Source organism: Colletotrichum graminicola (assembly GCF_000149035.1).
Source record: "Colletotrichum graminicola M1.001 genomic scaffold supercont1.1, whole genome shotgun sequence".
In the NCBI taxonomy this organism is placed as follows: Eukaryota; Fungi; Ascomycota; class Sordariomycetes; order Glomerellales; family Glomerellaceae; genus Colletotrichum; species Colletotrichum graminicola.
Window position 1 is genome coordinate 374,720 of NW_007361005.1, and position 21,064 is coordinate 395,783.

At 54.4% G+C, this 21,064-nt stretch overlaps 9 protein-coding genes across 9 annotated transcripts; 4 read left to right on the forward strand and 5 right to left on the reverse strand.

Annotated features, from left to right (window-relative positions):
- Window positions 1–1,497: 1,497 nt before the first annotated feature.
- Window positions 1,498–2,582, reverse strand: GLRG_00099 (uncharacterized protein; the record flags this gene model as incomplete). The annotated part of the gene is made up of 2 exons (XM_008090784.1): window positions 1,498–1,886; window positions 1,967–2,582. 2 exons carry the CDS (start codon window positions 2,580–2,582, stop codon window positions 1,498–1,500), a joined length of 1,005 nt encoding a protein of 334 aa, XP_008088975.1.
- A 731-nt stretch (window positions 2,583–3,313) lies between these two features.
- GLRG_00100 (peptide chain release factor eRF/aRF) lies at window positions 3,314–4,908 on the reverse strand (the record flags this gene model as incomplete). Its single annotated transcript, XM_008090785.1, has 5 exons — window positions 3,314–3,318; window positions 3,371–4,505; window positions 4,565–4,614; window positions 4,673–4,757; window positions 4,873–4,908. 5 exons carry the CDS (start codon window positions 4,906–4,908, stop codon window positions 3,314–3,316), a joined length of 1,311 nt encoding a protein of 436 aa, XP_008088976.1.
- An 867-nt stretch (window positions 4,909–5,775) lies between these two features.
- On the forward strand, window positions 5,776–6,341 carry GLRG_00101 (uncharacterized protein; the record flags this gene model as incomplete). The annotated part of the gene is made up of 2 exons (XM_008090786.1): window positions 5,776–6,099; window positions 6,153–6,341. 2 exons carry the CDS (start codon window positions 5,776–5,778, stop codon window positions 6,339–6,341), a joined length of 513 nt encoding a protein of 170 aa, XP_008088977.1.
- A 291-nt stretch (window positions 6,342–6,632) lies between these two features.
- GLRG_00102 (uncharacterized protein) lies at window positions 6,633–8,657 on the reverse strand (the record flags this gene model as incomplete). Its single annotated transcript, XM_008090787.1, has 5 exons — window positions 6,633–7,475; window positions 7,530–7,901; window positions 7,970–8,099; window positions 8,157–8,326; window positions 8,412–8,657. The coding sequence occupies 5 exons, from the start codon at window positions 8,655–8,657 to the stop codon at window positions 6,633–6,635; spliced, it is 1,761 nt and encodes a 586-aa protein (XP_008088978.1).
- Window positions 8,658–10,823: 2,166 nt separating this feature from the next.
- Window positions 10,824–11,928, forward strand: GLRG_00103 (ribosomal Proteins L2 domain-containing protein; the record flags this gene model as incomplete). The annotated part of the gene is made up of 4 exons (XM_008090788.1): window positions 10,824–10,835; window positions 11,017–11,076; window positions 11,145–11,613; window positions 11,702–11,928. The coding sequence occupies 4 exons, from the start codon at window positions 10,824–10,826 to the stop codon at window positions 11,926–11,928; spliced, it is 768 nt and encodes a 255-aa protein (XP_008088979.1).
- Window positions 11,929–12,957: 1,029 nt separating this feature from the next.
- On the forward strand, window positions 12,958–14,260 carry GLRG_00104 (pfkB family carbohydrate kinase; the record flags this gene model as incomplete). The annotated part of the gene is made up of 3 exons (XM_008090789.1): window positions 12,958–13,006; window positions 13,135–14,089; window positions 14,224–14,260. The coding sequence occupies 3 exons, from the start codon at window positions 12,958–12,960 to the stop codon at window positions 14,258–14,260; spliced, it is 1,041 nt and encodes a 346-aa protein (XP_008088980.1).
- A 534-nt stretch (window positions 14,261–14,794) lies between these two features.
- Window positions 14,795–17,906, reverse strand: GLRG_00105 (telomerase activating protein Est1; the record flags this gene model as incomplete). The annotated part of the gene is made up of 4 exons (XM_008090790.1): window positions 14,795–16,641; window positions 16,690–17,561; window positions 17,620–17,730; window positions 17,869–17,906. The coding sequence occupies 4 exons, from the start codon at window positions 17,904–17,906 to the stop codon at window positions 14,795–14,797; spliced, it is 2,868 nt and encodes a 955-aa protein (XP_008088981.1).
- Window positions 17,907–19,077: 1,171 nt separating this feature from the next.
- On the forward strand, window positions 19,078–19,913 carry GLRG_00106 (zinc finger protein; the record flags this gene model as incomplete). Its single annotated transcript, XM_008090791.1, has 2 exons — window positions 19,078–19,431; window positions 19,488–19,913. 2 exons carry the CDS (start codon window positions 19,078–19,080, stop codon window positions 19,911–19,913), a joined length of 780 nt encoding a protein of 259 aa, XP_008088982.1.
- Window positions 19,914–20,170: 257 nt separating this feature from the next.
- GLRG_00107 (uncharacterized protein) lies at window positions 20,171–20,672 on the reverse strand (the record flags this gene model as incomplete). Its single annotated transcript, XM_008090792.1, has 2 exons — window positions 20,171–20,314; window positions 20,373–20,672. The coding sequence occupies 2 exons, from the start codon at window positions 20,670–20,672 to the stop codon at window positions 20,171–20,173; spliced, it is 444 nt and encodes a 147-aa protein (XP_008088983.1).
- Between the last annotated feature and the right edge of the window lie 392 nt (window positions 20,673–21,064).

Genomic DNA, 21,064 nt, shown 5'->3' on the forward strand with positions numbered 1-21,064 from the left:
AATACAGTTTTCTCTCTCACACCCACCAAGCCTCTTTGACGGCAAGTGTGAGACGTACCTAATAACGGGATTTCCTCCCTTCCATGACATAGGAGCCGCGGTCCCAAAGAATCTTGAACATAAAACAGTGTGCTGAACGTCCAGGCGAGTCAAGGTGAGCTTTCTTGCATTTTTGTTTTTCATTCCTGTTCATCGCCAAACAAAACACCTGATATCTTGCTCAGGGCTCATGATTCACTGTCATCATTATGCCAAAATAGCACAAATACCAATATCTAGATAAATGATTGTCCGCGCTGCGCGGGAAGCCTGCCCTGCATAAGCCTGCATCCTAGAAGAATTTGAAGGCCATAGGCTTTTAGACACGCGGCTAGCGCCACAATATCGGACCCATTCCAGTACCGATTCGCACTGCAGTATCTGTCTCGCGATATGCAGCCGGGGATACATGGAAAATACAACAAGACGCAGCACGTGCCAACGCCGTCGACAAAATCTATTGCAAGACGCCATGAGCAACATCATTGTCATTCGAACTGCTCAAGTCTTCCTGAGATACGGTGGCGTAGCTGACTCGAAGTGCTACGACGGCACGGCAACGCAATGCCAGGGCACGCTCGAGTCCCACACCCGTTGCTGGTGAGTCCGTGTTTGAGTTTGTTAATATTCTGGATTTTCCGGCAGCCATCAAATGGAATAGCACGAATAATGATTACGGGCGGCTTGCCGAGTGCGTAACTTACTACAAGGACGCCCTCAGGAAAGAATTTGATATCTCGTATGCGAGCAGGTCAGATACAGTGGCACCACCGAAATCGATGTGGTTGCGAAGACGGCGCATCCAACACGTCTGCCATCATAGGATGGGTTATCGGTGGCTTGGAAGTCGTGATGATTGCAGTATGTGTCGTTTTTGGCTTCTCGAAAGGTGTAAGGGAGTTCCAAGGGCCAAGGAAGCACCAGTATCATCACAGGACCTGGTACATGATACCAGCATGACGTGCAGTTAGGAATAGCGGCGCACAACGATCTGTAGAAGCTCCATCACACTTGCTACAAGTAGCAGCAAAGATATCATTCTGTACCTATGGCCTCACCTCTTATTCATGAAGCCTATCCGGAAGTTTCAAGTGCTACGGCTATTGGTTGATTGCCATAGTGCAGCCGAGGTAGGCTGAGCTGTAGAAGCCATAGCATAATGAACAGGCGGGAGTTGTGCACGCCTGTCAGCCATCTGAAGAAGTCACGTTTTGGGTTTGACTATGATTTTCTTGGGGCGAGAGAGAAGCAAGGAATTGGGAACTTAGTCGTTGCGGGATTGCGTTGCGTCAACGGTCGTCAGCTTTTGTACACAAACAAGTAGTTTCGGGATACCTTATTTGGGCCGTCATCGGCAGTCGTTTAAGCAACCATGCCCCTAATCGATGTTCCTACACAGAGCGCTTTTCTGTAATCGAATAGAGCTTCTTCATTCCACGATCTCTTTCTACCCGCAACCTAGACGTCAACAGTCGTGGCAACCCCCTTGACTGCCATACCCCCGTCGTCGCCCTCAATCCACACATCCCACCTCCTTTCCTTCTCGCTCCCAACCCGTGCGGCTTCCTTTTCGCGAACGCAGAGCTTCATCTCGCGACCGCAATACAGCGGCGCAAGGTTCCGGTACCCGTACCAACGCACGCGCTGCCCGTTGCCCAACCCATTCAGGAACGTGAGCATCAGCGCGAGAGAAAGGGGCCCGTGAACTAACGTCGCCGCGTGTCCTTCCTTCGCGGCCCACGCTGGGTCCAAGTGGATTGCGTGCGCGTTGTACGTCAGGGCGCTGAAGTTGGTGAGTAGGTTCTGCGTTGGCGTAAGAGAGAGAGACGCCGTCGACTTATGGGGGGCTATTGGCGCGAGGGTCAACTTCAAGCCCGTCACATGGAAAACTCCCAACGGGGTTCATGGACCAGGGACAGATACATACGTTTCAAGACCCGCCGAGTCGGTGCGGAAGTATCAACATCTGGAAGAAAAGCCAGCGTCCTCCTTTCCTCGATTGCGGGACTTTTGTTACCACCGGCGGCATCTGCCGCCGCGTACCGACGCCAGAGCTCGACCCAAACCCTCCCCTTCTCGGCCCTTACATCATCCACGCTCTCGATGCACTCCGCCCGCCGTCCATCTAGGCAAAGCTCATGCTCCAAGCCCTCGCGGAAGATGACCTCGCCGCCCGCCCATAGGCGACGCGTAAACGGCGCTCCGGGACAGTGATCCGCATCCGTACCGTCTGGCATGAGCCTGGACGGCGGGGTCTGCAGAGGGAAGTAGACTAGATGGTGACCCTGAGGCAACGATCGAACAGGACTTGACGATGTGGGAAAGTTCAGTGGTGTTGGATTGGAGAATGAAGAAGATCCAGGCGATGGGAAGATGTCCGAGAACAAGAGGTCCAGAAGATGCGATGGTGTTACCGAGAGGTGGTCTGGGATTTTTTTGCTGGTGTGCAGGATCTTAGCGATTCCAGCCTCCAGTGAAGTAGCGGCATGTTGAGTTGAGTAGCCCCGGCGTACAGCGTGGAGCCGGGAAGTAAGTGGTCTCATGCTCACGATCCCGTTGACGACTTACACAGGGTGACTGACGTATGAAATTGAAATTAGAAGTACTGGGTGAGTATGCATATAGGCATGGAGTAGGTGTAGTTGCATATCGGATAAGACTGTAACTCATGCAAAGCCCTGAAGGTTTCTGTGTAGAAGGAATACAAGGCGAACAAATATACAGAAAGAACAGAAAAGACAAAAAGCCACTAGAATTGAGAGAGTAATTTTACAGCTATTAGGGTCGACGTATGAAGCATAGAGCCAAATAGAGACCAACGTCAGATTACTTGAGCACACCATCACAGGCAGGTGGTAGGTATATCAAAACTGGATTCAAGGAGTGACTGAACATTTAATCAATTTCCATTCTATCTAGTCGCGATCAATAAGCGGTCGCCTCCCGACCGCTCCTGAGTGTTCTCCATCTGCAAGAGAAACATCTGGACACTAGTTAGGCGCATGTTCCTGACATAGCCGAGAATAGTGATCGTACCTGTGGACTAGGTCTCAACTCAAGAGGCCTTCATAACAGACCGAAGCGGGCTCGGGCGCGCCACTTGGTGAGTGAGGTGAGCCGGGCTCATCGGGCGCCTGACTGCTAGGAGCCGATGGGCGACCTTCGGCTTGGGCGCCGGCGCGGGCTGCGACGCTGTGCGCGCGGATTCCTCTTCGCTGTTATGCTTCAGAGACGGTACTTGAGTCGATCCCTCGTTCTCGAGGGGCTCGGTTGGTCAATCTGAAAGGGTCAGCCGGCTGCAGCAAATGCAGAGACGGAGAGGGATACACACCGTCGTAGTACTCATCGTCGTCCTCATCAATATCAGCCAACTGCTCAAAGTTCACCTTGTACCGGAGGATACCACCGATGCCACCGAATCCCTTGACGAACTGGTTTCCTTCCGTGGAACGGTCCGAAACGAACTCTAGGTTGGTACCAAAGTCCTTGTAGTGCTCCGCAATCCACTCAAGGAAGGATTCTTGGGTGACAACTTCCATCTCCTGACCGGTTTCCTTGTCCATGAAGATGGCGCGGTCTCCGGTTTCCTGCTGCTTGGTGGTGTGCAGCAAATGCTCGGTGCCCTGACTGTCCTTGAGCTTCCAGCGGGTAATCTCCAAGTTCTCGAAGACAATGAGAGTCTCAACAGCACCGAGCTCCAGAGCCTTGAGAGTGTCATCGATACCGTAGCAGACACGTCCAGTGTCCTGGCTGATCTCCTCGAAGTACTTTCCGATGAGCTTCTTCTCCTGGATGAACTTGACGTTGCCGAGAGTCTCGGAGGACAGCTCGATGGCCTGGTTGAAGCCGTTCTCACCACCGTAGGAAACGTCGACAACCTTGATGACCTTTGTGGCCAGACGGTTGTCGAACAGGTCGGAAGCGTTGAGGTCAGTCTTGAAATCGGCGGAACCAGCAAGAATCAGACCGGCGACGTTGGGCTTGTCGTTGGTGATGAAGTTTTGGACAGCCAACTCGGCAACCTTGCGGACGTAGTTGTGGCGCTTTTCCTCACGAAGACGGGCGAAACGAAGGGCGGACTGACCACCACGGCCGTGCTTCTTGGGGAGATCGACAGAGAATTTGTGGACGACTTCTCTTGTGTTTCCGGAAAGAGTTCCGAACAGCGCGCCGTTACCGTCCATGATGATGAACCCGAACTTCTGGTCTGACTCGAGCAGCTCGGCCAGAGCCTCCGTGTGGAACTTGTTGTCACAGAGGTAGAGGGACGTGTTGATGGGCTTGAAGGGCTCGAAATCGATGTTGACCTTCCTCTCCTTGCCTTCCTGAGTCAAGATTTCACCGCAGTAGACGACCAGTCCGTTGGGAGGGACCTTGTTGTACAGCTTCAAGCGTTGCTGGGTCGAAGTAATGGCTGAAAGCACGGACTGTCTGTTGACTCTGGACTTGATGTTCGACGCCGTTCCCTATACGAGTCTCGTTAACAATGTTTCGTGTCGAGAAGTGTGTGATTACCGGGACGTACGTATTCTTCGGCCAACATCTTGGCGGCTCGGGAAATCTGATCCTTGGGAGCTGTAGTGGGGGTCAGTCGGGCCCAGCACCAGCGGCGGCATCGTGGAAGGAAACGTACGAATAATGAGCGAAATCATAGACGTGCCGTTACCACGAGCGGCCTCAAGGCGCTTGATCAGCTTCTTGACCTTCCATATCTCGATCTGTTGTTCCATCCCATCAGATGGGAACGTCAGCCTGCAGGTTCGGGGTGGGCGCGGGGCAGAAAAAAAAGGAGGGGCTCGGAGGCCACGATGTAAGAATCAGAAAACAACTCACGTTCTTCTCGGCCTCGTTTGCCTGAGGGTCTGACATCTTGAGTAAGGGTATTGAGGAAGACTCGGGGGACAACAAAATGAAGGTTACGCGTTCGCGTGCCGGTAAGGTTTTTGTTGTCGTCGCGCGGTTCTCCGTTTGCGATGCGATCGGGTGGTTGCAAGGAAAGAAAACTTGGTGCTGGTCGATTTTTGTGAGTGTGCTGTCACCGCACAAGGATCCGGCTCTGACAGTGGCAGTGGTAGGGCGCTAAACCGCAAGCGAGTCATATGTGCCTTCTGTTTCTGACTGCCTAGCCACTCAGCCCAAGGTAGCCTGATGGGTACCTCAAGTGGCTAGCTACCGCTACCTACCTACCTACGTAAGTACTCACATCCTGACACTCGCACGTACCTTTGTTGTTTTTGGAGCCGCCCCCTTGCCAATACTTGTTGTTCGGATTGGATTGTGACAACCTTTCACATTTCAATAACAGAAGGTATGCATTCCATGCTCTTGACTTATGAGAAAAAAGAAATCTCTGGGACAAACAATCTTTATGGCTATACTCTAGCCAGTTTCTCCGGCAATAGAATTCATTAATGTCTGCTGAAGAAACAACCAACTGCAGGCTTTTGAGACACAGATGCCATGCTCCTGTTAGGTATTAGTTCTCAAGTCGTCAGACCGACCCCACCTGATTTAACAGGTTCCGCCGCCCCCAGCCTGAGAAAACAGCCGATGCAATGACCTCAGCGGGTAGGGATGGCTATGTAATTAAACGAGCACTGCAGCGACAGCCTATTAATCACCAACTATGTATCTAACGAGCTAACTCTATTGCAACCTCGCAACACGCCTGTCACCATCACAAGCTCCCCCCCGTCATTCCCCGTCCAGCTTGTTCATTGCGGTGCACTGCCCAAGATGGCCTCCTCCGTACCCATCCAAGTCGCGGAGACAATACAAACCGCGCACATCAACCGGACCCCTTCCCCGAACCACGACCTCAATCCTTCCACAACCGCCTCCGAGAAGGAGCCTGTGACGTTGGAACCCATCTCAGCACACGACGACCTTGACGACGATGATGAGCTTGACGACTACATCCCCCGCAGCATCGTGTCCCCAAAGCAGCGGTCGACAAAACTTCCGCCCATGCCCGACCTACGCTTCGAGCAGAGCTACCTTCACAGCATCTCCAAGGCCGATACCTGGGGGCGGGTAGCGTGGATTACCACGAGGGACCAAGTGCGTGATGTAACTGTACCAAGTCGTGCGCAACTGGAACTAATTTGGTGCAGGTCATGATGCCGCTGGTTCAGGGTGTCATCTACAACTTGTTCCTCATCGGCCGGCACCATTGGAACAGGAACGCACAGGTGCACGGTAGCTCAATAGGCGCCAAAGTACGGAGATGGTGGTACGGCGTAAACAACTGGCAACTGCCGCCGCCAAGGGGATCAAGCTGGAGGACGAAGAAGGAACTTTAAGGGACTAAGAGGCTAAATAAGGGCAACGAAGTATGGTTGGTGTGGTATCTGTACAGCTAAAACTCATGGCAGAAACGTCTCTGCAAACTACGTACCCCTTGGTACCGTCGCATCAACAGATGCGCAAATCAACCGTAGTACGGGTCATAGTACTGTCTATGGAAGGGCAAATGCTTCCAGAAATAAGTCATTTAATCGCCTTGGCGGTTCCCTTCATCTATCCGCATTTCGCCCGGAAAATTTTACCGTCCAACGCCAAAAGATTCGTCATAACCGATAGCCGAAAAGCCCCTAATCGCGCGAGCCCACATCCACCGGCTGTGGCAGTGAGTGCGGCTTGTCTGGGCTTCCTCTAAAAGCCAGAGAGGTCTGCACGGCTGCAGGACTGAGCGGCTGCTTGTTGGTTGCCACATTGATGACCGGCTCCGGCGTTCTTTCCTTGGGCTTAGCAATGATCTCGTCTGCCAGTTCGTCGTTATTCGCCATGGCCCTTTCATCCTCTGATGCAGGGGTTATCATAGCCATCTTTGTTGTAGTCGGTGACTTCTTGACCGAGAGCTTAACAATCAGGCTCTTCCGGGGTTCATCGGCCAAGTCATCATCTGCCATTTCCACATCCTCGTCAAGGTCCTCTTCGTCGTCCTCTTCAGTCTCATCCGGTACGTGGTCTTCTTCATCGTCACCCAAATCAGGCTCGCTGACGTCGTCGTCATCGTCGTCCATGGACTTGTTTCCGCGGGTACGACTGCCTTTGGCTGACCATCCATTTGTACCATGGTTAACTACAGCAGCTCGTCGGGGTCGGCCACCGGGACCAACAGCGGGCTCCGATTGCTGATGCGAATCCTCTGAGTCTCCGTTCACACTTCCAGCCGCACTACTCGCATTCAACCGGGGAGGAGCTCTGATCTGACGTCCGCTTGCTGTAGTCACCGGCCCAACAGGCTCCGCAGGTGTGCTTGTGCCTGTGTTGCGGGCTGAGCGCCGAGACGACGAGTCTGTGAAGTCCTCATCGTCGGAGTAAGTGTACTTGATCCGCTTGCCTCTCGTGCGGCCCTCATAGACAGAGAAACCAGGCTCGGGGCGCTTGAACCGGGCCTTTTGCGCTTGTCGATACTCTCTGCGTCGCCGTTTCTGTTGTCGTCAGTTATTGCTCAGAGCGAAAGCCAGCAAGCAAATATGACATACCTCCTCAGTCGCCTCAAACCGAGGAATAGCCTGCAGCATCTGGTCTGCGAGCTTTCTGGCCCTGGGACCACCATCCTTCGTCGACAATTTGTCTGCAAGGGCCTTGATCTCATCGATTGACCCAGCAACTGACCGCCAGGTCCGGTTGAAACCCGCTGGGTTGCTCTCGCGATAGACGCGGAAAGCAGTATCATCCAAGCCCTCAATTAGATAGTATCGTCTCTTATCGCTGTCTGATCCCCATGGCTGGACTGAGAGTGGCTGGTTGAGGTCATCATCGTGGCGATTCCCTTTGTAGGATTTGTTGATGATCGTCTTAACAGTTTCGGACGCCGAGAGGGACCACAGGGCCAGCGCGCGGAGGAGAGATAGCTTGAGCTGATAGTTAGTCCATGAAAATCCAAATGCGCAAGAGAAATTTTGAACGGTTCGGTGCTTACCCTCTGGGTGGGTGTAATACTGTGGAAAGTGTTGTTCCCCGAGAGCGGGTTGACGCCCCCCCATGACTTCGGCCACTGAGATTTGTGAGCGGACAGTGCATCGTCCAGAGCCTTTGAGTATTGGCCAGCTCTAGCAGATCGGTTAGCAACATGTGTAGGACTCATGCTCTGTGGCGCATCAACATACTTAACGTCCTGCTTGCGGTTGAGGAGCAAGAAGAGCAGCGCACAGAGAAAGGCTTCGACTCGTTCGCTAGGAGGATTGTCGATAATGCCGCGCTCGAGCTCTTGGGGTCCAAAGTTGGCTAGGGATTTCGGGAAGGCATCGTTGAATCGGCTCCGAAACATAACCAAAAACTAAAGGTACGTTAGCATATCCGATGACTTGAAGGACGCGAATCGACGCGTTTTTCTGCGCGAATTGACGCGACAATTCACATACAGCGATGTCTGGATTGTCTTCGAAGGTGTTCTCGTGCGGAGGTGAGGGCGAACGCTTGCGAGGTGGCGGTGAGGGCTCTTTGGCAGCAGTTGCGGTCTTCTTGCCTTTGGTGAGCTTGGGGAAGAACTTCAAGATGCCGTCGCCCTTTTTTGTCTCGAGCTCTGGCTCTGCATCGGATTCGATATCGGACGGCACGGGCGACAACGATGACAGCGAAGACAGGTCTGAAGAGTCGTCGTCTGCCATCTTGTAGGGTTTTTGGGGGCGGATTCGCGTTGATGGCTGCTGCGCGTGTGGTAGTGTCGAAATTGGATGGGTATCGTGGTAGGTGGAGGAAGTTTAGGCGCGTATGTTGAATTGAGGAAGTTTCGAACGCCCACCCACGGGACTAATTAAGTCACGTTTGAGCCGCAACTTCTTTGAGCCTGGTTCTCTGATAGGTCCGAGTCATTTCAAATCTACCTACAACCTTCTCTTTCTACCTAATCTGCCCTTCTTTCAACCTGCCGATGGATAACGCATTGCCGCATACCCGATGACCTTCCTAATGCCATGGCAGCAGCAGCATGCTTCCGGCCGCCCTATATTTGCTGCTTCTCATTGTGTTCTAGGGCGTCTTGTGGACCGTGAAGCACCAGCTTCTAGGTTGCCCTTGAGGATCTTGGAGAATCCATGCTGGCTGTACCCCACCTAACAGCTACCGTGGGATATCCCAGACAGACTGAACCTCACACTCAATATCACATCTCACCGACCGTGGACCAGAAAAGCACACCGGCCCATCAGAATGAGGGCATCGTCTGAGTTGTGGAAATGATGGTTTTATCGTCCACAAGTGCATTAACGGTCGTTCTTAGAACCCTGCGATATGGCTGCATTTGATTGTTGCGTGTACGTCGGACAACCACCGGTTCGTCATGTACCACGCACACCGGCTTTTCGAAGTTGATGCCATTCCCAAACCATCTGGTTGACAAAAAACTGTCCTTGTCCGCTGGGCCCGCTCGCTCCCGCTGGGAGCGCCAGTCCAGAGTTGACCTCACAACGGCAGCCGCCCCCAACCGTTCAAAACCGTACCAATTCAAAAGACGCAGCCTGCATGAATTAGTTGTTGCAATGATGGAGAGTTGGATCCCCACGTCGTATCAAGGGCGTTGGCTCGGCACTTGCGGAGCATACTCGTAAACCATGTACCCATCCGTTACTGTCTTGTTGATGGTCACATGACTGCACCACACCCAGCCTAGCCCGACGCCCGACGCAAACGAGGGCCAACGCAACTTGCGTCCCAGGACACCTTTCTCATCCCTCCATTGAATCCATCGTCGATCATGGTGGTTTGATGCAGCCTCCAACTTATATCCCGAAAAAGACGTCCAGAAAAAAGCGACATGCGGGTGGAACATAATGCACGCCTGAAAAGGACCCAAGCACTTCCAAAATGGCCATTGTAAATCGGCCAATCCATCGACAATGATGTATGTGCAGTGCTAGAAAGCCACACGCGTGTCCACCAGTGCTGCGGCGCCTCACTGAAGGCAAACGGACCACGGCGATCGCTTGCGGTAATACGTGCTGATCCCGCGTGCTCGGCTCTGCTTGGCCAGGATACAGCTGCATCCCCTCAAAAATGACCGCGTTAGGCGTGCGGTAAGAATCCACGGGTCGCCGGGCGCGCGATGAAGCTCTTGCCCCACGCCGGCGAAGATTCTGATGACGTTGGCCGCTGGACTACATCATGCCGCTTCGACCTCCAGGGTTCTGTTATCCTCACGGAACTTCCTTCAGCGGCTTCTAAAACATGCCAGCCCACAAAACTCATTTGATTTCGGTCAGACACAACTATCCTGACAGAACGTCAGAACATGCAGCCTTGAACAGAACGCAGCAGACAGTGAGAGAAATGCGGAGCCGAGTAGAATACGCACATGAGCTAGATCGAATCCATACTCTTTCCGTCTGCATCTACAGAATGACATAGTATGAGCGAGGAGGTACTGCAGTGCATGATGGCGCTGGGAACATCGTGGGCGTGGGCCGCTGGGGCCGGAACTAGACGTTTTGGACATGAGGGTTAAGTGCGGAGATCGTGACGCGGTGCAGGCGGTTCTCTGCCTCGAGGCTAGAATGGGACTGGCCAAACAGCAGAGACACTGTGGGGCTACACCGCTGCCAGTATTTTTCCCGTCCGAAAACTAGCTCCCTCGATGTGCCCCACCGAAATCATTCTGAAGGAAGTCGCTATGCACGTGACGGGCTCGGTTAATGGAACGAGCCAGTGTGGGGCCCAGGGCACACTTTCCCGGCCCACGACCTCCTTCTCTAGCAAAATTGTTTCGAGGTGACTTTTGAAATCCCCAACTCACCACCGACGACAACACCTAGCCCTCCGAACGCCAGAGGACAGCCAAGATGGGTCGCGTTGTAAGTAAATACTCTATTCAACACTCGATTTCATAACGAATTCGAAAACAACGGCGCATTTTCGACTTTACTGCCGGTCGCCGCGCCCGATATTGATCGATTTCGAAACCCACGAACATTTTTCTTCGCGATGGACTTGGGGCATATGGGACACAATGAGTGCTGACAATCTCTCTCCCAGATCCGTAACCAGAGAAGGGGCCGTGGCTCTATCTTCACGGCCAACACCCGCCTGAACAAGGTGAGATCCGATCCTATCGAACCCCCGCGACGCGACGACAGTTTGTTCCTAACGAAATTGTTGTGCAGGCCCCTGCGAAGTTCCGCAACCTCGACTATGCCGAGAGACACGGATACCTTCGTGGTATCGTGAAGGACATCATTCACGACCCCGGCCGTGGCGCTCCCCTTGCCCAGGTCGTCTTCCGCGACCCCTACAAGTTCAAGCAGCACACCGAGACCTTCATCGCCAATGAGGGCATGTACACCGGCCAGTTCATCTACGCCGGAAAGAAGGCCGCCCTGACCGTCGGCAACGTCTTGCCCCTCGGCTCCATGCCCGAGGGTACCGTCGTCTCCAACGTCGAGACCAAGATCGGTGACCGTGGCACCCTGGGCCGCACCTCCGGTAACTACATCACCATTATCGGCCACAACCCCGATGAGGGCAAGACCCGCATCAAGCTCCCCTCCGGCGCCAAGAAGGTCGTTCACTCCGAGTCCCGCGGCATGATCGGTATTGTTGCCGGCGGTGGCCGTACCGACAAGCCCCTCCTGAGTACGTTTTGGCCCCTAGTTGCGGATGGTTAAAGACTGCGAAAAGACGCAGTCAAGGAGAACAACAGCCCACTAACAGCCATCTGCAGAGGCTTCTCGCGCCAAGCACAAGTTCGCCGTCAAGCGTGGTGCCAACTGGCCCAGAACTCGTGGTGTTGCCATGAACCCCGTCGACCATCCCCACGGTGGTGGTAACCACCAGCATATTGGTAAGGCCTCGACCATCTCCCGCTACGCCGTCCAGGGACAAAAGGCCGGTCTTATTGCTGCGAGACGGACGGGTCTGCTTCGTGGTACCCAGAAGACGAAGGATTAAAGGTCAGCATAGTTTGGCTGGATTTCAGGGTTCCATTGGGATGGTGTTACGCGGCTGGCATCTTTTGAGGGTACTCGCGAGGGCAGTTCATCTGGTAGCTCGTCGGCAAGTACTAAAAGGCATTTTGCGCATTGAATGATCACGCCATGATTTCCTACCCCCGTTACGAGAGAGGGAAGAGGACTTCGACGTACGCCGACCAACTGTGATGAAGTGAGACGCTGGGGGCTTGCGTGTGGATGAACAAGAACAAAAAAAACGGGGTTTGGGACAGTTGAATCAGAGTGCGGAGGAGAGTGGCCTCTGGGATCTTTCCTCCTAAATCCAGCTACTATCGGCAGTAGTTGTGGGTTTCCTCTTTTCAATTGATCGATCGGAATTTTATCAATCAGTGGTCCCCGTTCCGTAACGGGGAATAGTGACTTGGCCAGTGGCATGATCTGATGGCGAGAATCATAGAAAAGGCAACTGACCGCCCGCCTCCTCGCTGGCTCGTTCCACGACAGCTTGGTATTTTTTCCGACCTCCAAACAACCCCAAAAGGGACGAGTTGATTGATGATTTGACTACCCTCGCCATCCTCTTGACGGATTCATCAACGGATTCTTCGCAATAATGTTTTCATACCTGAAAGTCACCGCCTCGAGGTGTCTCACCCAACGCTGCACGTCTACCAATTCACTCGGATCGGTAACGAGAAATTTCGCAACTCGCCGCCCCACTATCCTTACCCCTGTCCTCTCACCATTAGCATCGGCAGTCCAAGCTTCTGCTGCTGCCCACGTCCCTCCGCAGCAGAGTTCTCGCCCTGCCGCCGTCTCCGGTCCTGCTGCCACCGCCGCCCGTCGAGGTCAAGCACGTTTCTCCCATCACCCCACCTCATCGACCAGCAACCCCACCATCACCCCCCTCCCCCTCTCGTCCAAAACTGCCCGACGGAGCACCAAAATCAAAATATTTGAGAGCTCCCACAAACTCACCCTCTTCCACACTTCCCTCATTCACCCAAGAATTCCTCAATTAAACAAAATGGCGACCCAGGATTTCCGTCTTCTCTGTCTCGAGAACCCTCTGCTTGGTAAGGGCTCGCCCATTCCCCCATGGATGCATTGGTTTAAGCTTCGGCGATGCGCCGTGCAACCCTCCCAGCAAACCTACCCCTCCCTCACAGTGAAACCGAGCTTTCTCATTAACACCGCTATTCAGACATCCAAGCAGTCGGCGACGAGGCCCTCCTCCAAAAGTACGATCTCAAGCCCAACGACGCTATCCTCGCTGAGGAGAAGCACCTTGGCATCTATGAGGACCTCCTCAACAACTATGATGCTAAGCTCATCGCCGGCGGCGCCGCCCAGAACACGGCCCGTGGTGCCCAGTACATCCTTCCGCCCAACTCGGTAGTCTACATCGGCGGCGTCGGCGACGACAAGTACGCTGCCATTCTCCACGACGCTGTCAAGGCGGCCGGCCTCCGCGTCGAATACCGTGTCGACCCCAAGATCGCCACGGGCCGCTGCGGCGTTGTCATCACCGGCCACAACCGCTCCATGTGCACCGAACTCGGCGCCGCCAACCACTACGACCTTGAGCATCTGACTAGTCCCGACGTCTGGAAGCTCGTTGAGGGCGCCCAGGCCTATTACGTCGGCGGCTACCACTTCACCGTCTGCCCCCCCGCCATCCAGAAGCTCGCCGAGGAGGCCGCCAAGAACAACAAGATCTTCGCCGTGAGCCTGTCGGCCCCCTTCATCTGCCAGTTCTTCAAGGACCCCCTCGACGCCAGCGCTCCCTACTGGGACTACGTCATCGGTAACGAGACCGAGGCCGCCGCCTACGCCGAGGCCCACAACCTCGGCACCACCGACCTCAAGGAGATCGCCAAGCACCTCGCCAACCTGCCCAAGGAGAACAAGCAGCGCAAGCGCGTCGCTATCATCACCCAGGGCACCGATCCCACGTTGGTTGCCGTCCAGGGTGAGGACAACGTCAAGGAGTATCCCGTCAAGCCTATCGCCAAGGAGCAGATCAACGACACCAACGGAGCCGGCGATGCCTTTGCCGGTGGTCTGATGGCTGGCCTCGTCGACGGCAAGTCGCTCGATGAGTCCATCGACATGGGCCAGTGGCTCGCTAAGCTGAGCATCCAGGAGCTTGGTCCTTCGTAAGTTCCCCTCCATCCCCAGTCACTACATTCACCTGGCTTCAGGGTACCCGCTGCTGCTGGCGCTCTACATTAAATCGGCTTAGCACTGGGCTCTGTAGGTTTCTCTGCATCATTTGCTAACTGCGTCTTAGCTACCCCTTCCCCAAGCAGACCTATTCCTCTGCTTAGGCGGCGTGCCCTTAACCTAATGCCTCGAGCATTTCAGTTGCTTTGTTTAGGATAGTCTGGCGTTGAGGGGGGCAAAGGGAAAACGGTTTCAACAACGGCGTTGGCTCCTGAAGAGCCTTAAACGAGTGGCAATCGTACTTGCATCAACTTGCAATCTGGGCTGGACATCTTCCACGATGTGAGCCCTGGGTCATGAGATATCGGGTAAAACAATGAAGTGGTTTGGCCGAATCATAACCAGCCAAATGACAATCCCAGACCATCGTCCCTCCATCCTCCATGTGAAATCTGTGAAATCCGTTCAAAACAGTTATCGGGGCAAGGTATAAGCAATTAGGCGATCGATCGACCGACTTTCTTCTGTATACATGTCAGCAGACGTCCCGCTCATGGATTACTTTGAAGGGGGGGCGCTCACATCACAGTAGCAAATATGAAGCATTCAACTTCCAACCACGCCGCTGGGAAGGCAGGGAGAGCCACGTAGGCATTGAGCGAGGCTTGCCAGGAACGGATCCTGCTTTGGTGTAGGGTTCAACGACGTGTGTTCTGGCCCGAAGCGCGCTTTATCTCGTCGGCCATGGCTGACTGAAGAATCATGTCGTTGTATCCGGCTGTGTAGCCGTCAGTAGCGGCACCTCCGTTCTGTCTGACCATGTTCTTGTAGTGGGTAGGATCCTCCCGCATGTCGGCGATGGGACCTCTTCCGAAAGCCGTGGTCGCGGTATAGTTGATACCATTGCACGGAGTGCCCTGGTAGATGCCGCTTGCATTGGAAAACTGAGTTCCTGAAAGCGGTGAAAAGCTCTCCGTAGCGATATGATCCATGTTGGGGCTCTGGGAGAACTGAGGTTGAGAATTGCTCAACGAGCGGGCATGAGCAGACGACACTCTGGGCTGCAACGCGTTAGGGTTCAGTTCTGTGTGTGGGCTTCCCCACAAACCGTAACCTGCTCCTGAGGAGTCACGGCTCATGGATCTTGAGTCGGCCCGCTGCTTGCCAAATGCCTGCAGCAGGCGGTCTTGATGGGACGTGATATCAGGAGTACTGGCGAAGGGCCGCTGCTGTTGTCGAGACAGGTAATGGTTCTCGCGAGGATCCGCAAAGGGGTCATCAAACATGACATGGCTGGAGACCGAGACGTTTCTCTGTAGGTGGGCAGTGCCATCAAAGGACCGCCTAGCAGCTGCATCTCTAATGGCGCGGTCTGGCGGCGTCAGCTCCGAGTTCTTGCCCTGAGGCGTCGGGGTGTATATCATGTTCCACGGAAGGCTTGGGAACGTTTTGGCTGTGGCGGAACCGAGTGCAGGTGGGCTGTTGGTCGGAGGCGCAACAAATATCTCGTTGGCCATGGCTGAGTTCATTCCGTACGAAGTATCCTCGTGGCTCTCTGTGGGAGACACGTGAGCTTGAGGAGGCATCAGAAAGTCGTTGACCATATGAAGCATCTCAGCGTCGGAGCTCAGGTCGTATTCGGATTGGCCATGGACTCGATTGCGACCTGGAGTCGGATGCGACTGCACCTGCGGCGGTGCTGCATTGTGGGGTGCTCCGGGCGGTGCCCCGGACGGTGCCGCATTTGAAGGTGTATCTCTAACGCGACCGGAATGCCGAGACCGTTCGCGATGCGCAATAGAAACCTCGGCAGTTGCAATCTTATCGACAGGCCGTTCGCGATGCGCGATAGAAACCTCGGCAGTTGCAATCTTATCGACAGCTGGCCGAGGAGCGGCGGCGATGCTCGAAGGCTTTGGCTTATAGTCCTCCTCATACTTAAAGGTGAGCCCAGTCGGCGACGAGGTGTAGGTGAAAGGAAAATTCGTATCATTGTTGGCAAGGAAGAACCCGCACTTTATCGTGTCCAAGACCCTGGAAAAGGTCTCTTGAAGAGCGTCGAGCTTCAGACCGTTGTAGTGCTGGACTTGCGGCTTCAGGCTTCCGGTATCCTCGTCGTAGTTGAGGCGACAGCTCTGTGGCAGCTGTGGATCGCAGAGAGGAAGCATTCCTATAGCTTCCTGATCCTCGGCGAGCAGGTACGGGGCAAGTTTGAGATCCTCGTTGCCGTACATTTCGCAAAGGCCAGTCAGTGCTTTCGCAAAGCCTCTGTACATGTCCTTTACAAAGAGCTCAGGGGTATCTTGGGCACCCATGATCTCGGTGCGACAGGCCACCAGCCAGGCAGCGTACAGGCGAACGAATGGAAGAGTATTTTCTGTTAAAGCCGTAACTTTGTCCGCAGTGCCATCTTGTTCACCGGATGCCTGCTCTTCAATAAGCTTCTCCAGTTCCTTCTTGAGAAGCCGACAGAAGGTCATGAAGAAGCGGGCATTCAGACGCAGAACGAAGTGGGATGACCGCAAAGCAGCCTCGGTCCATTTGCCTGCGACGAGTCAATGAATAATTCTCAAATGCTGCAACTCTCACTCACTGCTGAGTTTCTTGTTAGAAGCGTAAAAGGCAGACATGTTGAGCAAGACCATCTTCAAGAGCATAGGCCAAGTGTTGGGGGCCTTGATGGCAATCTCCAGATGATTGATCACTTCCTTCTCGAGCTCCTGGTAGGATGAAAAGACCTCGCCCTTGTTGAAGTGAGAATGCAGACGAACGAACCAGGCTACAAAAGCCTCCTGGGTATCGGGAGGACCGGTGCGACGTGCCGGCGTGACAGGCCCCTGGAGGCTCTTCAGCTCAGCCTCAAGGTTCTGGGATGCCATTGGGTGGGGCTCTTCGATAGCCAGGGCGCGGTAGAAGTGGTATATGATATCCAAATGCTTCTTCTCATCCAGGAAGATGATGCCCATTTGGTGGTGAGCGAAGCCCGAGGTTGGGATAATGTCGTGGGCGAGGGAATAGTAGGTCAGGGCGGCCTCGTAGCTGGGGACCTTGTGGCGTGCCTGCATCCGATACCGAGAGAGGTCGCCCAAGTGAATCAGCGCCGAGTGAACGTACTTGAGGATGATTTGGCGGACGGCCGGCGTGGTATTGGCCATTGGGTTCTCCTCCGGCAGCTTCTCGGCCTTGATGCCCTCAGCGATGCGCTGAAGCTCGGGAATCGGGTAGACGGCAGACAAACGCTGGACGAATGCAATGTAGAATTTTTGCGCCGTCTTCAAGAAGCCGCTGTACATCCTATCGAGCTTGCGCTTCTGGACGGCGAGCTGTGACGATCTCAGACGGCCCAAGACCTTTCGATATTCGCTGTTGACGATGCTATGTGCTTGCCAGAGGTTCGAGTCGACCTTTTCGGTGGCGGAATACTCGAAATCGTGGAAAATGACGTGGAGGCAGGCGAGGCGTAGACTAGAAAAACGTCAGGAAGGTGTCGCAGACCGGCCGGAGATCGCATCGGATAACGTACGAGGAAATGACACTCTCCAAGGCCTCGAAATGCTTGAGGTCGTTGCCATCGGAGTCATTCTTGAGCTTCTCGACCTCCTTCTGTAGGTGCTTGCGAAGTTTCTGGGCTTGGCTAAAGTTGGAAGGGGTCAGCAACAGAGGGCGAGTGCCCGGGATCGCAACAATCCCGAGGAATCCAGACAAAGTGCGTAGGCCCAACCAGGCAAGAGACTTGGCGCCGGCACTAAAGCAAAGGAAGGAGAAAACTCACTGCCAGGCCTGCTTTGCAGCTTCGATATGGTCCGCCATCGTGGGTTACGACAGAGCCAGGCCCTGCAATCGACGATGGAGGCGGGGGTGGGTGGTGGTATGATGTTGCGATTATTTGCGCGATGGAGGGGGGTTGTGGAAGGTGCAGGACTCCAAAAATTCACAAAAGGAACAAAAAGAAGAAGAGCCTGAAGCTACGTGCTGTGCTCACACGCTCTCGAAAACAATCTCTGAGTGCGCGCGCAATCCATAACTTGGTAGTGGGCAAGCGCTTCGTGAACGGTGAGGTCGGGTCGAGGGCAAAGGCGACAATGGCGATGGGTGTGCTGGTGGTGGGATTGGGGCGGCGTTAACTCCAAGGCTTGTTGTGGTGGCACGTACTCGGGGTGATAAAGTCGGCGAGAAAAACATTGGGTGGAGGTTAAGAGGGAAGGAGCGGCAAGCAATGCGCCACCCAGAGCAGACATTCAAAAGGGAGGCAAACACTCAGACGACGGTGCAGGACGACAGTGGCAGACAGAGACGGCAAAAACAGCAGCGCAGCAGAGGAGGGAGAGGGGAGAAGGGGGGGGAAAGATGGTGATGTTAGGTCTCAATGAAGGGACGCGCGAACTTGGCTCAATGGGCGTTAAAGTTCCCTCCTACCCGCCTTGGGAAATCAGTTATTTTTTATGGGGCCCCTCAACAGCTGCCAATGTCTCTGGCCCGTGCCCTTGGGGATTAGGTACCTAGTCCCTTCGTTCGGCACCTCAACTCCCTAACTTCCAGGCTGTGCACAGCCTCTCCTGACCCTCCGTCAGTGAGCCTTGTGTCTTTGTTAGCTTTGTGAGGAGCCCCGGCCCCTTGCTCGCAGCAGCTGACGCTGATGAATGATGACTGGACCAACTGGTCTTCTGTGCTTCTGTCTTTGACCTGTCAATGCCCCACCACGCCCCGACCCTGGACTGCCCGCCGCCGCCCGACAAAACAGGCGATTTGATTCCATTATCGTCATTTGCCTTTGTCTTGTGGCTTGCCGACTTGCTCAGGCACCAAACAGCCATGCTTTGGAATATCTAGAACCACCACACCAAACCTTTCGTCACATCCCTGTTCCTGCCCATTCCTCGCAAACCCCGATCTCAGCAATCCAACTCAGCAACGTAGCTTGGGGGATTCCGTGGTGACCTGCAAGTAATAAACCCCCGCTGCTTGGCCAACCTCACTGAAGATGAAACGCTCACGAGAGGCCGAAGAGGAACAGCCCTTCTCTGGCTATCCGGCAGACGAGTATAGCAGTCCAGGGACGCCCGAGGCAGATGACCGCCTTGCCAAGTTTACAGAACTGGACCCTTCGGCCGAAACAGCACTCGAGGACTTTGCGATGAAATGCTCTATGCCACCTCACAGAGAGGCCCTCACTTTCCAATCGTACGACGAGTATGAAGCGCATTACGTGAAGACGCACACCAATAGATGCCTTGAATGCGGGAGGAACCTGCCATCGGAGCACCTGCTCAGTGTACATCACGAGGAATGCCATGATTCATTCGCCGCTGTTAGACGGGAAAGAGGGGAGCACACAGTACGATCACGGTCCCCTTACCGCTGAGATTAGGACGTCACTGATGTTGCCCGCAGTATTCCTGTTTTGTCGAGGGCTGCGAGAGGAAGTGTATGACGCCGCAGAAGCGTCGGATGCATCTTATCGACAAACACGGTTTCCCGAAAAATTACTTTTTCGCGGTGACCAAGGAGGGCATCGATGGGCGACGGTCGTTGCTTGTCGAAGGCGGCCATCATCGGCGCAAGTCATCCAGCGCCTTCGGTACGACTAAGGAGTCGAAGCGCAGATCAGGCATCCTAGAGTCGTCCGCACCGCAAACCAAAGAATCACAAGCACCAGGCAAGATATCGACGGAACCAACACCCACCGACTCGGTGACAACAGAGCGTACAGACACGGAAATGGACGACCTCGCCGGCGCCATGTCAGCACTGCAGTTTGTCCCAAACAGCGTGCGCTTTGGAAGGGGCGGTGGGCGGGCAGGGTTTGCAAAACGCTAAGACGGCCCCTGTCAAACGATGAAAACGTCACGATGCATGGTACTACTTCGATTAGCGTTCAGGCAATGATGATACCAAAACGGTCAATTGAAAGGATCGCTACCTCTTTGCGGCAAAGTCATGACCCGAGTGATCGTACCCTGGGTCTGAATCATCCCCCCCATACCAAGCGCCAAACGCCAGTCCTCCGCGGCTGAAAGCCTCGCGGAGATGATTTTTCCCTCAATAAAATGCTGTGAGCAGCCGCGTATGAGCCTCTAGTCGCTAGAAGCGCAGCCGTGGCAGCCACAGTTGACGCATTGGACCTCCTGGTCTTCCTTAAGCTGGGCTTTCGGGACACGGCATATACACGTTGAGTTGAAGTTGGTCTCCTTGGTCTGGACGCAGCGCAAGCAGCAGAGCTTTCGTGGCCGTTAGCATCAGTTCATTAAAAGGTGATGTGGCGGGCCATGTTCGTACCTTCTCGTAGCCTTGCTTCTTCCACTTGGCGATCAGCATGGCATCAGCGTACCCGTTTTTCAACAGCCACTCGTACAGCTGCTTGCTGATGGCCTCCTTCTCGTAGTACAGGTCGTAGATGTATCTGCTCCGCGTGTGCGCGATTTGAAAGATCTCCCACTGCGCCTGGTGCTTCGGCCCCGTCGGCGGCGGCTTGTTCTGGGCGTCCTTCATTTTGTTCTGGAAGATTAGGAGCTGGTCCTCGATGTCGCTGAAGCCTTCTGGGGGCGGCTTGCGCTTCGATGATCGCATAGGAGGCATTTTGAATGGTTAACTTTCGTGAACCTACGGTCAAAAGAAACCTTCGTAGTGGCTTGGAGTATACGAGAGATTCTTCGAGGTTCGGTCGCGCCGCAGTCGTATGCTGAGTGACGAAGGCGTTGATGTTCGAAGACCAAGAATGTAGTGGGGCAAAAGGTTCCGATAATCACTTATCGAACACGCCTCACCTACCCATTTGCGCGCTAGGGGCGGCTACGCTAGCGCAAAGTGCTCGCGTCCGCTGACTAAGGAAACACACGTGATTGGGCGGCTCTTCCCCAACACTGGATTGGGGAGCTTGACCAAGATTCCCGACGACGAACTGAACGGCCGCCGGCAATCACGCAGCAGCAACCCGCTCCCCCTCCTTCAGCAGCACCCCCGCGCTCACC